The 15,310-nt window shown below is 48.9% G+C and overlaps 3 protein-coding genes and 2 pseudogenes across 7 annotated transcripts in view; all 5 read right to left on the reverse strand.

Annotated features, from left to right (window-relative positions):
- The window catches only part of LOC306803424 (mas-related G-protein coupled receptor member H-like), a 100,177-nt pseudogene that overhangs the window by 71,172 nt on the left and 13,695 nt on the right, over nt 1–15,310 (reverse strand). Inside the window, exon 2 of the transcript XR_013777949.1 lies at nt 2,298–2,322. The product of XR_013777949.1 is annotated as a mas-related G-protein coupled receptor member H-like (transcript). The remainder of the gene's footprint in view (nt 1–2,297; nt 2,323–15,310) is intronic.
- The window catches only part of LOC306803421 (mas-related G-protein coupled receptor member H-like), an 87,209-nt gene that overhangs the window by 37,576 nt on the left and 34,323 nt on the right, over nt 1–15,310 (reverse strand). The window contains exon 1 of one of the 3 annotated variants that reach the window (XM_079308819.1): nt 2,235–2,442. The exons of the other annotated variants lie outside the window; for them this stretch is intronic. The gene's annotated coding sequence lies outside the window, so the exon portion shown is untranslated. Of the gene's footprint in view, nt 1–2,234; nt 2,443–15,310 lie in introns of those variants that run through there. 3 annotated transcript variants of the gene reach the window in all.
- Nucleotides 1–15,310, reverse strand: part of LOC306803428 (mas-related G-protein coupled receptor member F-like) — a 143,459-nt gene that overhangs the window by 3,910 nt on the left and 124,239 nt on the right. The gene's annotated exons all lie outside the window — the stretch shown is intronic.
- Nucleotides 654–1,893, reverse strand: LOC306803423 (proto-oncogene Mas-like; the record flags this gene model as incomplete). The annotated part of the gene is made up of 1 exon (XM_079308825.1): nt 654–1,893. The coding sequence occupies one exon, from the start codon at nt 1,891–1,893 to the stop codon at nt 958–960; it is 936 nt and encodes a 311-aa protein (XP_079164951.1). The 3' UTR covers nt 654–957.
- LOC306803944 (proto-oncogene Mas-like) lies at nt 9,431–10,893 on the reverse strand (annotated as a pseudogene). Its single transcript has 3 exons — nt 10,732–10,893; nt 10,052–10,573; nt 9,431–9,439 (listed from the first exon to the last, which is right to left on the reverse strand). The product of its transcript is annotated as a proto-oncogene Mas-like (transcript).

Below are 15,310 nucleotides of genomic sequence, written 5' to 3' on the forward strand. Positions count from 1 at the left end.
TCTACTAAATGTCTCTGTCCATATTTCCAGTCCTAAAACCGAGAGTGGCCCATTTCCTCGAGGCAAAAGGTCTTCTTTTCAAGCACTTAAACTTCCCCAAGTATATTTCACAGTTTAAAGGAATTTTAGTGTAGTCACAGTTCCCTTATAGCCCCCAAAAAAGGGCTTCGGTGGCTCCCCATGCCCCGCTCGGCCACGCCACATGGAGGAAGAAACTGGGCTGAGCAGAGCTGAACCTGGAACCAAGCCAAGCCCTGCCAAGCCGAGCTGTGCCATGGAGGGCCGGGCCAAGCCGAGCCCAGTCTCACGGGGCCAGGGCCCCAGCTGGAGCCCTCCTCACTTCTGTGGAGCCGGAAGTCAAAAAGAGACCAGACCAACCCCCCCAAATTGATTTATGAAAATGAAACAACTCTCTCATTGTCTACCTGGGATGTCACCCACCAAATCAGACCTCTGACTGGTCCCCGCAGTCCACAGGGGAAGTTCCCGGAGAGCGGACAGCCCTCCTGTTTTCGGGCTCTGTGCTGCTCTTCTCAGGTGGCTCTCCCCACCTCCATGTGAAACCAGCACAATGAGATTCAGTCACAACCAGGGTTCTTCCTGGCCACACTCTAGACTGGCAACTTTATGTGAAATTGTGAGAACAGGGATGTTGTGCCCTTCAGGGAAGTGAAATAGTTTCCAAGGCTGTCCATAAAACCCAAGAGGTTGTTGGATAGCAGAAGTTTCTGGGAGCACAGGGTGTTTCTGATGAACTGCAAAGGAGCTGAGCCCAAGGGTTGCTCCTCAAGGCTGATGCCTCAGGAGCATTTCTCAGATCCCAGTGGAGCCTGGAAAGGGGGAAGCATGAGCAGAGAGAGCGTGACACTTTAGAGATTTATTCCTCAGGTGGCTCCAGGAATCTTTCAGCCACTTTCCCAGGGTTCCTCAGCAGTGCAGCAGGAGGAATCAACAGACTCAGAGCACAGCTTCCATGTCAGGATCATTGACGCCAGCAGGGTTTTCTTCTGGCTCCTCAAAGATCCCCTGAAGGGAGAGCCGGAGGGACCCCACACAGCAGCGCCTCCAGCAGCTCCCTGCCAAGAAGTAGATGAAGGGTTTGATGCTGCTGTGGATGCAGATGAGCAGGAAAACCTCCTGGGAGGAGAAAATGGTATAGCCGAACTCCTGTAGGAATTTCCAGAGGCTGAGGGGCAGAGTGAAGAGCAAAATGAGGCAGATAACAATGTCTGTTCTCTTGGGTTGCTGCTGGTGGGAGCCAGACTTAACCTTAATGAAGAGGATTGTGCTGGAAATGAGTGTGAAGGGAGCACAGAGGAGGAGGTTGAAGGTGTACATGGACATGAGAGACATTCGGCAGTGCTGAGATAGCTGGGATGCACACAGGAAAATTACTGTGGCAAAGAGAGCGAGGACAATGATGGTGAATGCCCAGAGCAGGGCACACACCACCTTTGAGAGGTGCTGGGGATGGTGGCAGCAGTGCCAGAGGGGGCAGTGGAGGGACCTGCACCTCTGGATATTGATGGCTGTCAGCAGGTACAGCCCCAGGCTGCTGTACATCAGTGATAGCTGGAAAACCGACCACACATACTGTAAGGGCATGATGACAGAGCAGGACACCTCCTCCAGCAGGAAAAGGAGACTGGAGGGGACCAGAAAGACAAGGAGAAGGAAGTCGAAAAAAGTCAGGTAGACGATGAAACGGGTGGTGATGTTCCTGGATAAACAGCGGGGGCAGAGGAGCCAAAGGGCAGCCCCGTTCCCAGCCAGCCCACAGAGGCAGATGAGCAGTGTCCCACTGTGCATGGCCATGTTGGTGACATCTATCTCACAGAGATCGTCTCCTTCAGTGGGTGGGGCAGGAGATGGGGACACAGTGGTTGCGTCCATGGATGGACACCTGGCAGGCAGTGGGAGGTGGCCCCTGGTGTGGTCAGAGTGGATGAGGAGTCAGTGCTTGGAGAATCCCGAGATGGACCATGCAGCTCCTCAGAAGCTCCCTGCAGTGAAAAGGATTCAGTGGAGAGGAGTGAGATGGGGAGGGGAGGAGAGCATAAATTGTGGGTTATGGGAGGGTTGGTCTGTTTGGCAGGAAGGGCAGAAGAGAAGCTTAGGGAGAGCAGGGAGCACCTGGGGAGGGCCCTGTGGTAACTGGGAGAGGGTGGCAGGAACAGAGCAGCTGCTGGAGGAGAGGAAGTTGGGAGAGGGAGGAAGGAAAACATTCCACTGACCTGTTCAATGGGAGGCAGCAGCAGGCAAAGGGGGTCTGTGCAGATCAGCAGCGCTTCCTGTACCTCTTGCTCCTTTGGGATCCATGTCCTAAAGCAGTTCCTCCCAGGTCAGGAACATGAAGAAGGAGAAAGTGTCCAGATTACCAGGAGCTCCCCATTCCTGTCCTGTGTGGCTCTGTCCGTGTCCTGTCCTGCTGTTGTTTCCCAAGGCTTGCTGGAGTCACGGGGGAGTCGGAAATTGCATCTTTGGCTACATCAAAATTTCACATCCTCCAAGATATTTGTTTTTTTTTTTTTTTTTTTTTTTTTCCTGCACCAGAGGAAGTCACTCAACACGTGGATTTCTTTGAATGGATCCTCATTTCCTCCGGATTGGAAACACCCTTCCTAATGGGACATTCTCCAGCTGCTTCCCCACTCTCAGAAGGTTTCTTACACTCCTTCTTTTTCTCTTCCTAGAGGCGTTATTGTTCCTGTAGCAGTGGAGGTATGCTGGTGGTTCTGGCGGCACTGGAATGCTGGCAGCACTTTGAAAAATCTGGTTGCTTGTCACAAACAACTCCCATTCTTGGACGGGCTCCAGAATCATTGCCAAAACCTCCCCTGGGCTCATGGGAGCACAGCTGAGCCAAGAAATCCCATTTTTGTAATTCTACTGCAGGCTCACACAGCCCAAGAAACAGACAGCAATCAGCTGCTTGCAGCCAGGTTATCAGCCTTTAGGTACAACATTAATTACTGCCAATTCCCTTAATGAGGCACTGCAAGCTATTAGAGACCTATTAGAGCCATTAGAGATTTTGGGGTGCTGTGATCATTTTTCCAGCCCTTATTAGAGCTCATCTTCCTCTTCCTCTGTCCTGGGAACACTTGTGGTTGTTTTTACATGACCACATCTCTCTGGGCAACCTGTGCCAAGCATTCTCACAGGGAAGGAGTTCTTCCCAAAATCAAATCTGAACCCACCTCAAACAGTGGGAAGCTGTGCTGGGTTGCAATACAGGATGTGGCCAGAAATGTGTATTCTATTGCATTTGTTGATGCCGGGTGGGGCAGTGATCCTTATCTTTGTGGCACATACCATCTGCTAATGGGCCATCTTTAAGACCAGGTGGGGCAATCATCTTTATCATTTCCACAACCCATCCTCCCTCCAGGAAGATATGATCTGCTGCTGGGCCATTGAGTCCCACTGTATGACTGATAATATTACATCATCCCATTGGGAGATGCTCCAGCCAAGGGGAGTAGCCAAGCCTTTCCTACCTGGAAAAAAACTGAGATTTTGGACAACAAGTTACCTTCGTTCCTTTGGATTCCAGAGGAAAAGCTGGACATTTCCACATCATCCCTGGACCTTCAGAGGGAAACTGCACCCTTCACCCTCATTCTTAAACAGGAGCACTGCTTCAGCTGTACCACATCTGCCACTGCAGGAGGACTGTACCCACCATTTAATTGGACTGCTACCAATACTCTGTCTGACAAGGTGTCAGGTTGTATTCTGACTCAGTCAGTGTTTTGGGATTGTTCTTTGTAACACTGTATTTCTAGTATAATTTTCTTAGTAATATTCCAATTTCCCATATCTTTGCCTGAAAGCCCCCTAATTTCAAAATTACAATAATTTGGAGGGAGAGGGTTTACATTCCCCATTTCAAAGAGAAGCTTCTGCCTTTATTGGCAGACACCTGTCCTTTCAACCAGGACAGCTTTTGGCGCTCAATGTGAGGCACGATGGCACCGAGAGATAAAAGGAATAACAGTTCTTAAGTAACCTAAATTTTGTGCTCTGGTTATAGAAACCTCATTAGGTGGCATCATGTGGTCTCGCTCACCCTGGTTTGGGTGGCACATGGTCGTAGCTATATTTCTCCCATTTGCAGGCCCCTTATCTAAACATGGACCCTATAACTAAGGCTGCTTTGTCTGTTATCCAGTTTGCTTTATGGGTTAATAAGGTGAGGAATTAATGGATTTTTAACTTCTTTTGGAAGGCAGGTACATGGATTCAGGGCTATCACACACTAACTGTATATTTTTGGGGTTGCTTTAATAATGGCACCTACTGTGAGGGAATGACAACCCTTTACCCAGTTTTTTGGGTCTACCCCACCAGTTTTTGAAGGTTCAAATCTCCTCTGAATGCTAATGATATCATACAGTGGCTGGCCTGTTCTATTTAGCATTCACAGATAGTGGGATATTGGCTTGGATAACAACTGATACTGAAATACCGAAATAGGGATGCTGCTCCAGAGCCTGACCCTGCCCCAGAGACTACCTCAGAAAGAAACTATCCAGATTGGGTGGAGGTAATGGAGGAGGAGATGCTCTAGAAGATGCTAAAGGAGTACTTTTCACCAGCTGGTGAGGAACCCTCCCCCTGCCCTAAAGAATGAGAGTCTGATGGTGCTGCAGTGGAACCCATAGATGTTACATCTGTCTGGGTTCCAGCTGAACCACAGGGGCAGCCACAGCCAGCAGCAGTTGCTCCTGTGGAAACTAGAAAATCTAACATGGAAACAAAGGATCTAAATAATAAGGATGAGAAAGGAGGGCCCTCGCAATCAGCAGTGGAACCAGAGGTTGAGATCATCACCAAGTCACTGTTGTACAAAAGTCTCCATAACCTGTGAAAAGACATTGCATGGTGGGGCCGTGAGAATTTTACAACTTGGTTACTCCGCGTCTGGGACCTTATGGGAACAGGTGTGCAACTGGATGGAACTGAGGCCAGGAATTTGGGACCCAGGGCTCAGGTATGGATCAGATATTTGTAAGGGAGTCAGGCCCCCTTTCCCTCTGGGACCGGCTTTTAATAAGTGTGAGAGAGAGGTTTGTCCACAGAGAGAGAATGCAGGAGCACCACCATAGAATGTGTTGGAAGACCCTTGAGGAAGGGATCCAGCAGCTGAGAGAAGTGGCAGTATTAGAAGTACTCTTTGGGAGGGATGGACAGCACGAAAATGACCCTGATAAGGTCAAGTGCACAGGACAGATGTTGTGGAATCTGGCAACCCTGGAGCCATCTCACTACACTACTTTTACTGCAATGATCAATGCTGATAACAACCAGGAGACAGTGGGTTCTGTTGCTGAGAAGCTCAGAAATTTTAAGTGTATGATGAATGGCCCGATACAGGCTCATGTCTCTGCCATGGTCAAGAGCCTCCAAGAAGGGATGAGGGAGGTGAGGGAGGAGATGCGGAAGATCAGTGCAGCACCAGAGCGAGTCACAGGCCCCAAATTTAGAGCCCAACGTCCCCCAGCTAGAGAGAGAGGGTCCACCCAATGAGCTGACCTGTGGTTCTTCCTGCAAGACCATGGGGAACACATGGGAAAACGGGATGGGAAACCCACTTCTGTCCTGGCAGCACAGGTGCGTCAACTCAGGGATGGAAATGCTAACTGAGGGAGGCACACTAAAATGAAAGTAACCTCAATCTCCCATAACTGAAGTGCAGGATGTTATAGAAGGGAAGATAATCTGTCAGATCCACTTGAACGAACATCTACTGTGCGTGCCCAGGAAGGAAATAATAACTAGGGCTAGAGGGGCCCTGCCTCTCACAAAGGAGAGGCATGGGATGACAGGATCTATTGGACAGTCTGGATCCGATGGCCTGGCACGTCAGAGCCACAGAAACAGAGAGTATTGGTTGATATTGGTTCGCAATGCACCTTGATACCATCAGAACATGTGGGGAAGGTATCTGTTTCCATTGTTGGGGTGACGGGGGGATCACAGAAATTCACTTTGCTGGAAGCTGAGGTGAGCCTGACAGGAAAGGAGTGGCAGAAACATCCAATTATAACTGGCCCAGGGGCACCCTGCATTCTAGGCATAGCCTTCCTCAGGAATGGCTACTACAAAGACCCAAAGGGGTTCAGGTGGGCTTTTGGAATAGCTGCTGTAGTGACAGAGAGCATTAAGCAGTTGAACACCTTGTCTGGACTGTCAGAAAACCCCTCTGCAGTAGGACTCCTGAAAGTGACAGAGCAACAGGTGCCAATTGCCACCATGACAGTGCACCGCCGGCAGTACCGGACAAATCGAGATGCTGTGATCCCCATCCACAAAATGATCCGTGAGCTGGAGAGCCAAGGGGTGGTCAGCAAAACCCACTCACCCTTCAACAGTCCTATCTGGCCTGTGAGGAAATCTGATGGAGAATGGAGACTGACTGTGGACTATCAGGCATTGAATGAAGTGACTCCACCGCTGAGCGCTGCCGTGCCGGACATGCTGGAACTCCAGTACGAGCTGGAGTCCAAGGCAGCAAGGTGGTATGCCACCATTGACATTGCAAATGCATTCTTCTTCATTCCTCTGGCAGCAGAGTGCAGGCCTCAGTGTGCTTTCACCTGGAGGGGCGTGCAGTACACCTGGAACCGACTACCCCAGGGGTGGAAACACAGCCCCAATATCTGCCACGGACTGATCCAGGCTGCACTGGAAAAGGGTGAGGCTCCAGAACATTTGCAGTAGATTGATGACATCATTGTGTGGAGAAACATGGCAGTGGAGGTGTTTGAGAAAGGAGAGAAGATCATCCAGATTTTTCTGGGAGCCAGCTTTGCCATCAAGAAGACCAAAATCAAAGATCAAAATCTGCCCGAGAGATCCAGTTCCTGGGAGTGAAGTGGCAAGATGGACTGTGCCAGGTCCCCACTGAGGTCATCAATAAGATCACTACAATGTTTCCACCAACAAGCAAGAAGGAAACACAAGCTTTCCTAGGTGCCATAAGCCTTTGGAGAATGCACATCCCTGAGTACAGCCAGATTATGAGCCCTTTCTACCTGGTCACCCGTAAGAAGAACGATTTCCACTGGGGCCCCGAACAACAGCAAGCCTTCGCCCAGATCAAACAGGAGATCACTCATGCAGTAGCCCTTGGCCCAGTCAGGATGGGACCAGAGGTAAAGAATGTGCTCTACTCTGCAGCTGGGAACCATGGTCTGTCCTGGAGCCTTTGGCAGAAGGTGCCTGGTGAGACCCAAGGCCGACCCCTGGAATTCTGGAGCAGAAGTTACAAAGGCTCTGAAGCCAATCCTTCTCTCCCACAGAGAAGGAAATCTTGGCTGCCTGTGAAGGAGTTCAAGCTGCCTCAGAGGTGATTGGTACGGAAGCACGACTTCCCTTGGCACCCCGACTGCCAGTGCTGGGGTGGATGTTCAAAGGAAAGGTTCCCTCTACCCATCACGCCACTGATGCCACATGGAGCAAGTGGATTGCCCTCATTATGCAGTGCACCTGTATTGGCAACTTGAATTGCCCTGGGGTTTTAGAGGTAATTACAAACTGCCCGAAAGGGGAAGATTTTGGTCTCACTGAGAAAGAGGAGCAGAAGCAAGTGACGCGGGCTGAAGAAGCTCCACCGTACAACCAGCTGCCAGCAGATGAAACACGCTACGCCCTTTTCACCGACGATTCCTGCCGCATTGTGGGGATGAACTGGAAGTGGAAAGCAGCCGTATGGAGCCCCACATGACAGGTTGCACAAGCTACCGAAGGAGAAGGTGAATTGAGTCAACTTGCTGAACTCAAAGCCGTTTAGCTGGCCTTGGACATTGCTGAGAGAGAGAAGTGGCCAAAGCTCTAACTTTACACTGATTCATGGATGGTAGCCAATGCTCTGTGGGGTTGGCTGGAGAGGTGGAAAAAGGCTGACTGGCAACGTAGAGGAAAACCAATCCGGGATGCTGATGAGTGGAAAGACATTTCCACTCGGGTAGAGAAGCTACACGTCATGTGGATGCACGTGTTCCCAAGAGTCAGGCTAATGAAGAACACGGATATAACAAGCAGGTAGGCCAGGAAAGAGGGAGCAACTTCAGGCAGTTCAAATGGCAAGATTTTGGGATGGCTCTGCTTCTAATTTGCTTTTGACTTTTTCCAGGAAATGAGGAACAGGACAGAGACTGAGCAATGAGACCCATGGCAAAAACAGTTTGTCTCCATGTCAGCTTCCTCTTTCATTTTAAATCAACCCCAATCCCAGAATTCTCAAAGCAATTTTTCAGAAAAAGCTGGAGGATGGCTGAGAGAATCCTCATTGATTGATAAAGATATTAAAGACTGGTATATCTGCCGAAGAGTTTTTAATAACTACTTCTGATTTTTGAAATGGTTACTGTAATTTTCTGGTTTGAAATAATTGTTGTAAATTTATGAATATTCTCAAAAGATCAAACTTATTATGGTTCCTACCATTTCTACAAATAAATGACACCTCAACTTAACGTAATTTCTCCTAGAGAGGATTCCCCAAAGGCTACTAAATTAAAGGAAAAAAACTAAAACCAAAAACAAACCTGGTGATAAAGTAAAGAGATCTGTTATCAAGCCCAGAGAATTTCCCATTCCCAAGAAGCAAGACTGGGTGAGACCAAGAATGGTTCGTACCAGACTCTTGGGAGGGCTGATGTTAGTCCTGCTTGTGAATAATCTTATGAAAGGTAAAGAAATTGCATGTGCCAAGTGTTCTCACCCTCTCTACGATGGGGCAAGTCTCGGGTCTCTGCTAAGGGTCCACACCAACATAAACCCCGGTTGTTTCAACCATTCACCTGTCAAGAGGATAGGAAGGTTTATAGGATTGGAAAAAAATACAGCTTCATTCAGGCAGTGCTTACTTGGGGAATGTCCTGTAGGAGAAACCTGGTTTTGTTTTGAACATAAAGTGAATCAAGGGGAACTACCAGTACCAAAAATTAAGGAAATTTTACTTTAAAAATCAGAAACCGCAAATTGATGCGGGCCTGAGCCCAGTCAAAAAAAGGGGGAAATATTGTGGGGGATAAATTCCCAGATGCAAGTTTTTCTCTACATGTTATCCACCCAGTTAGCTACAGTTGATGTTTGTGCTGATGTGTGTCCACCCAGTTGACTATAATTGTTGTTTATGTTGACTATTTGTTGTTAAGGTTTTATGTCTTTGTAAACTATTAATACTCCTAGCTGTTTGTCCCTTCCCCTGTCCCAGTACCCACTCTCGCATCCACGCCCACCTCCGCTACTCCCTCCAAAATGGTGTGTGAAAGCAAGTGCTCATGGGATATCATTCAGTGAAAAAAACCCTAAAAACGAGTCAGTAAGACTGAAAAATGGTACTCTCAGGTGGGGAAAAGAGTGGAGAAGATGAAATCACCAACCAGAGCTTCTTGGCTTTGTTGCCATAACTTCAGCATCACTCGATCTGCAAGACACCCCTGGACCAAAAGCCTGCAAATGTATTCCTAGGAACTCTTGTGAGGATGGAAGCCCCAGCTCTGTCATCTGGCAAAGGAGAATTTCTCCTCCTTTGTGTCATCCATTGGGAACAACAGAGGTGTGCGTGACTCCTTGGGTTCCCTCCCCAAAGCTGGTCTTTAATCCAAAAGGAGCTGGTCTCCTGGCCCGTTCATTTCACCCCTTCCAGCCGTACACCAGAGCTCATCTTTCTCCTCCTCAATCTTGAGAACACTTGTGGTTGTTTTTGTCTGATCTCACCCCTTTCCCAGCAGAGACACCTTTGATTAGGCTGGGTTGTTTCAAACCCCATTCAACATGATCTGCAATACTATACAGGGGCTGCTCCTCAAGGCTGATGCCTCAGGAGCATTTCTCAGATCCCAGTGGAGCCTGGAAAGGGGGAGGGGATGCACCAGTACAGGAAGGGTGACACTGTGGATATTTATTCATTATTCAATCTTCCCCTCACTGTCCCAGTGTTCTTCAGCAGTGCAGCAGGAGGAATCACCAGACTCTGAGCACAGTGTCCATGGCAGGATCATTAATGCCAGCAGAGTTTTCTTCTCCTCAAAGACACCCTGGAGGGAGACCCAGACTCCACAGAGCAGCGCCTCCAGCAGCTCCCTGCCAATAAGTAGATGAAGGGTTTGATGGAGCTGTAGATACAGGTGAGCAGGAAAGCCAAGTGGGAGGAGAAAATGGTATAGGTGAGCAGCTGCAGTAATTTCCTGAGGCTGAAGGCCAGGGTGAGGAGAACAATGAGGCAAATAACAATGTCAAGCCTCTTGGGTTGCTGCTAGTGGGAGCCAGATTTGACCTTAATGAAGAGTATTGTGCTGGAAATGAGCATGAAAGGAGCACAGAAGAGGAGATCAAAGGTGTACCTGGAGATGAGAGACACTCGGCAGGGCTCAGGTAGCTGGGACATACACAGGGAAAACCATGTGGCAAAGAGAGTGAAGACAATGATGGAGAATGCCCAGAGCAGGGCACACACCACCTTCAAGAGGTGCCAGATCGGGCAGTGGATGGACCTGCACCTCTGGATATTGATGAATGCCAGCAGGTACAGCCACATGATATAGGACATGTGACACAGCTGGGAAAGCAACCACACATATGGTAAGGGTGTAATGACAGAGTAGAATACATCCTCCAGCAGGAAAAGCAGACTGGAGGGGACCAAAATGAGGAGGAAGAGAATGTCAAAAAAAGTCAGGATGAGGATGTAACTGGTATTGCTGTTTCTGCTCAAACAGTGGATGCTGAGGAGCCAAGGACAGCCCCGTTCCCAGCCAGCCCACAAAGGCAGATGAATGGTGTCACACTGTGCATAGCCACATTGGTGACATTTATCTCACAGAAATCGTCTCCTTCAGTGGGTGAGGTGGGAGATGGGGGCACGGTGGTCACCTCCATGGATGGACACACATGTAAGGCTGGGTAGAAATCATGTCCACTCAGCTTTCCAGGAATTCCTTGGAATTCACTGTAGGCTGCTGTCTGACTACCAGGATAGTGTAGAAGATGTCTCAGATGAAACCTGCAACTTTCTAGGGGTTGTAGCCTTGAAAGCAGCAATGATTCACCTCCTCCCAGAAGAAATCACATTGCTGAAATCCTAAGTCATCCCTCTGCTGTGTGCCTGTGCTGCAGCTCATGCACATAATTGATCATTTCATGATTCCTCTTGGAAACTGTGTGGTGAAGGTGAAGTATAGCTGAAATTGTGGTATACAAGAGGTAAAATAAGATTTGAAACAGAAATCAATGTGTAGCAGCACATTTGTACTGCAAGGTCCTAAGGATCTGCCCCAGGAAAGAGGGAGCAACTTCAGGCAGTTCAAATGGCAAGATTTTGGGATTGGGGTTGATTTAAAATGAAAGAGGAAGCTGACATGGAGACAAACTGTTTTTGCCATGGGTCTCATTGCTCAGTCTCTGTCCTGTTCCTCATTTCATGGAAAAAGTCAAGAGCAAATTAGAAGCAGAGCCCTGATCCCATCACAGGCTCTGCAATAGTTCCCTGTCTGTGAGAGCCCTGGAGAACAGGAGCCAGCACAGAGAACAGGGGTTGGGCAGGAGCTGGGACAGACCCTGCATTGGATGCTGCTCTGGCTCATCCCATGGGCTTTGCTCCCCTTTCCCAAGTGACCATTCCAGGGAACCTCTGAAGATCTCGACCCAGAGACAGCAGCTGGTGTGAGTGAGGTGATGTGAGTCCACTCTAGAGAAGTTCTCCAGGCTGCAAGTGAAAAAAAGGTCAGACTCTTTTTCAACTTAATCAGTACCTCCTCCTTGGGTGGAATCTGGTCATCCCTTTTTTTCTTTTTTTTAGGGAAAACCTGAGTATAGGGTATGAAAAGCTATAAATCTTGTGGGAAAATGGAGGGAATATTAAAATGCATGTTCTGCTGAAGGAATCCAGCAGCTCAGTGATATCAGCTGACCCTGAGAATGCAGGCCAGATCCATTCCAAAGCCATTTGCTCTAGGATATCTGCATGGGAAATTCTTTCCTTCTCCAATGGTTTTCCTCCTCCAACTCTGTCCTGTCCACAGCCAGGAAGGAGGTGTCTCCCTGGCTTTTGTGCCAGGCATGCCAGACCAGTCTGCCACATGCTGCTTGCCCTCTGTCCTGTCCCTAGCCTGTCCCTGTGCTGCTCCACATGGAAGCTGTGGGTGAGAAAAGATGGGAAAAACCACGTTTAGGAGACAGCAGGGTTTCCGTGGTGTGTCTGTTTGTCACCCCTGCAGCTGTGTGAGGGGAAGGAGAAGCAGTAGAGGTATCACAATGAGCACAATGTCCCTTGCCACAGAGGGAGTCAGCCCTGCCTCCTGGAGCCAGCCCAGTGGGAGTGCATCCAAAGGGAGATGAAATGAGGACAACCACTCCAACTGGACCCACTGTGACCACAGCCACTGGAGCAAAGTCCCTGTCACACTGCTTCTGTGCCTGTGTGGAATGGTGCAGAACAAGGCTGTGCTCTGGCTCTTGATCTTCCACAGCCACAGGAACCCCATCAGCATCTGTGTCCTCACCCTGGCCATGGCTGACTTCACCTTCCTGCTCTCCATCACCATCGCCCTGGGGGTATTTTCTGTCCCTGACAGCTTCTGCCACCAGCTGTCCCATGACAGGGCTGTGACAGCTGGGCTGAATGTCACCATCCTCTTGGCTTTCCCTGCTGGTATCTATTCTCTGACAGCCTTCAGTGCTGTGACAGCTCTGTTTGTCCTTCAGTGTCCTGCTGGACCTGCCACCGCTCCCAGCACTTCCCACTGTTCCTGTGTGCCCTGCTCTGGCTCCTCTCCTTCCTGCTCACTGTCACCCTCTATTTCCACCCTTCAGTGCTCATGGCCTTGGTCCAGAGCTACCTCTTCTCAGTGCTCACCCTGGTCTGTTCTGGTCTCCCTCTGGTGCCCAGGCTCCTGTGCTGCTCATAGAAACAGCTCCCACAGTTCTCTGTGCCCTGCTCCTGCTGCCTGACATCTCCTTGCTTTTCTTCACTGCTCATTTTGGGTACTGGCTCTTGCTGAGAGTGTTTGACTTTTCTGTCTTTGCCCTGAGCACCTGTGTCCCCCTTGCCTGTGCCAACGGCAGTACCTACTCATTGATTTACTTCCACTGTGCAGAGGAATTCACCCTCTCTGTTAGTGTTGCCTTCCAGAGGGCTTTTAGGGATGTGCCAGAGCCAGGGAATAGGGACATACTGTGGAATCATCATCAAGTGGAATCATCATGAAATGGAGTCATTATAATACAGAACCATAAAATATCCAGAGTTGGAAGGGACTCACAGGGATCACGGAGTTCAGCTCCTGGCCCTGCATAGGACGTCCCAACAATCCCACCCAATGCCTGAGAGCATTGTCCTAAAGCTCCTTGAATTCAGTCAGGCTGGTGCTGTGTGCAGCAGGGGAACTCCTGCCTGGAATGGATTTTGGATGACATGAGGAATCATGATGGAATGGTTTGGGTTGGAAAAGCCTTAGAGATCATCTCATTCCAACCCTTCTGCCATGAGAAGGGACACTCAGGAAATGTCTTGCTTTGAAATCTTTGCTTTGAGTCTTTCCAATTCAACAGGGCTGAGATTTCTCAGTCTCAGAAATGAGCTTCCATACCCTATGGAATATTAAAATTGAGTCACCAAGGCTGAGAGTTTTTCCCTGTGTATTTTCTTAGTGTGTTTGCTGAAAAACAGCACACAGGTAGATAAGAGGTCATGGCACAGCAGTGCAGAACAATTACTGGGCAAATCCTGTCCATCTCCAGCACCCTGACACATGGGAAGGTCCTGTGGAGGCTTCACATGAGCTGTACAGCACAGAGGAGTGCGTAGCTGTTTGGGATGGCCCCTGGAAGGCTTTCCCAAAATGCAGATGGAGTTTGCGGCTGCGGGCTGTCTTATGGGTTGGAGAAGGATGGTCTTTAATGATCCTTCCATCTCAAACAATTCTAGAATTCCATGGAAAATAGGATGCTCAGGTAGGGACTGGCCTGGGTCACCCTGGGGACATGGAAGATGTTTGGAAGGAGGAAAAGTACATTGGATCATGATCCTTCTGCACTTTTCTTGGGAGACACTCCCTGACTGAGTTGTTCTTTCCTTGACAAGATGTTGTACTGTGGAAAGTTCCTGCTATGCAAGAAAGTGGGAGACAGGAAAACAGGAGACAGGAAGAGAAAACCCCTGTCAGCTGTGGAAGTTGCTCTGCTCTGTTAATTATCAACAGTTCTGTTAATAAATGCTTTTTAGATATTTTATCTCATGTATATCTCCAAGGATTGACTTGACACCCATGGCTTTACTTCTCACTTTCCTTTCCAGAAGCAGTGGCACCTTGGTTTCCCCTGCATTTAAGGCAGTGGGAAAGGAGGGACAACTTCCCTTTGGGTAAAAGATGTAGCTAGTTCCCAGGTTTCTCTCAGGAGGAATGAGGAGATCTTGGCACTGTCCACATCATCCCAACCATTGCAGGCACGTGGCTTAGGAAGAGCTGTGGTACCTGCCCTTCTCAGAGACATGTCAGAACTTTTAGAATGGGATAAAATAATGAAATGAGCCACTTTGGTCATTGATCACCAGGGACAAGCTCTGCAGAGAAGCCTGGATGTTGTTTATTCAACAAATTCTGAGGTCATTTATCACAGAGGGGAAAAAAAAAACGATAAAACCCAAAACTGATTTAAGGGTAATAACAAAATGATGAAGATGAGTAAAAGATGGATTTTGGCCAAAGCTGCTGTGCAGAGACCCTGTTCAGCTCCTCCTGAGGGTGGCCAAGTTCAGGATGGAGATAGTCAAAGGCTTCCGTGGACACTGATGCTGGGGAACCAGAGGATGGCTGCATTCTGCAGAAGAGCAGCATACCCTTCTAATTTCTGTGCAATTAAATGGTCCAAGCATCTGGTGATATGAATTTTCATGCTGAAAGCTCTTTTTGGTCACAGGTACAAGTACAAGAGTTCAGTGGGGGTCACCTTTGACGGTGCCACCCTGACATGTTTACTCAGAACGATTTATTTCTGAAATCAATGAATGTGAGAAATTCCCACTGAAAGTACAAGGGAATGTTGCTCTCCCTGCCCACCTCTGCAGCCCTACCTGGTGTCTCTTCCCATCAGCTGGGAATGCAGGGCTGGCTTTTCTGGACAGAAGGAGAAGGAGACTCCATTGTGATCCCAGCACCTCTCCTGCCATGGAAAGGCACCAGCCCCACAGGGATTTGGGAAATCACTGCTACAGGAGGCTGGATATGTCCCTAGGCCTTAAGGTGTCACATCCTTTGCAGGCAAGAGATCCCTCAAAATGTCATGAAACTCATCTGAG

Source organism: Erithacus rubecula (assembly GCF_903797595.1).
Source record: "Erithacus rubecula genome assembly, chromosome: 6".
NCBI lineage: Eukaryota > Metazoa > Chordata > Aves > Passeriformes > Muscicapidae > Erithacus > Erithacus rubecula.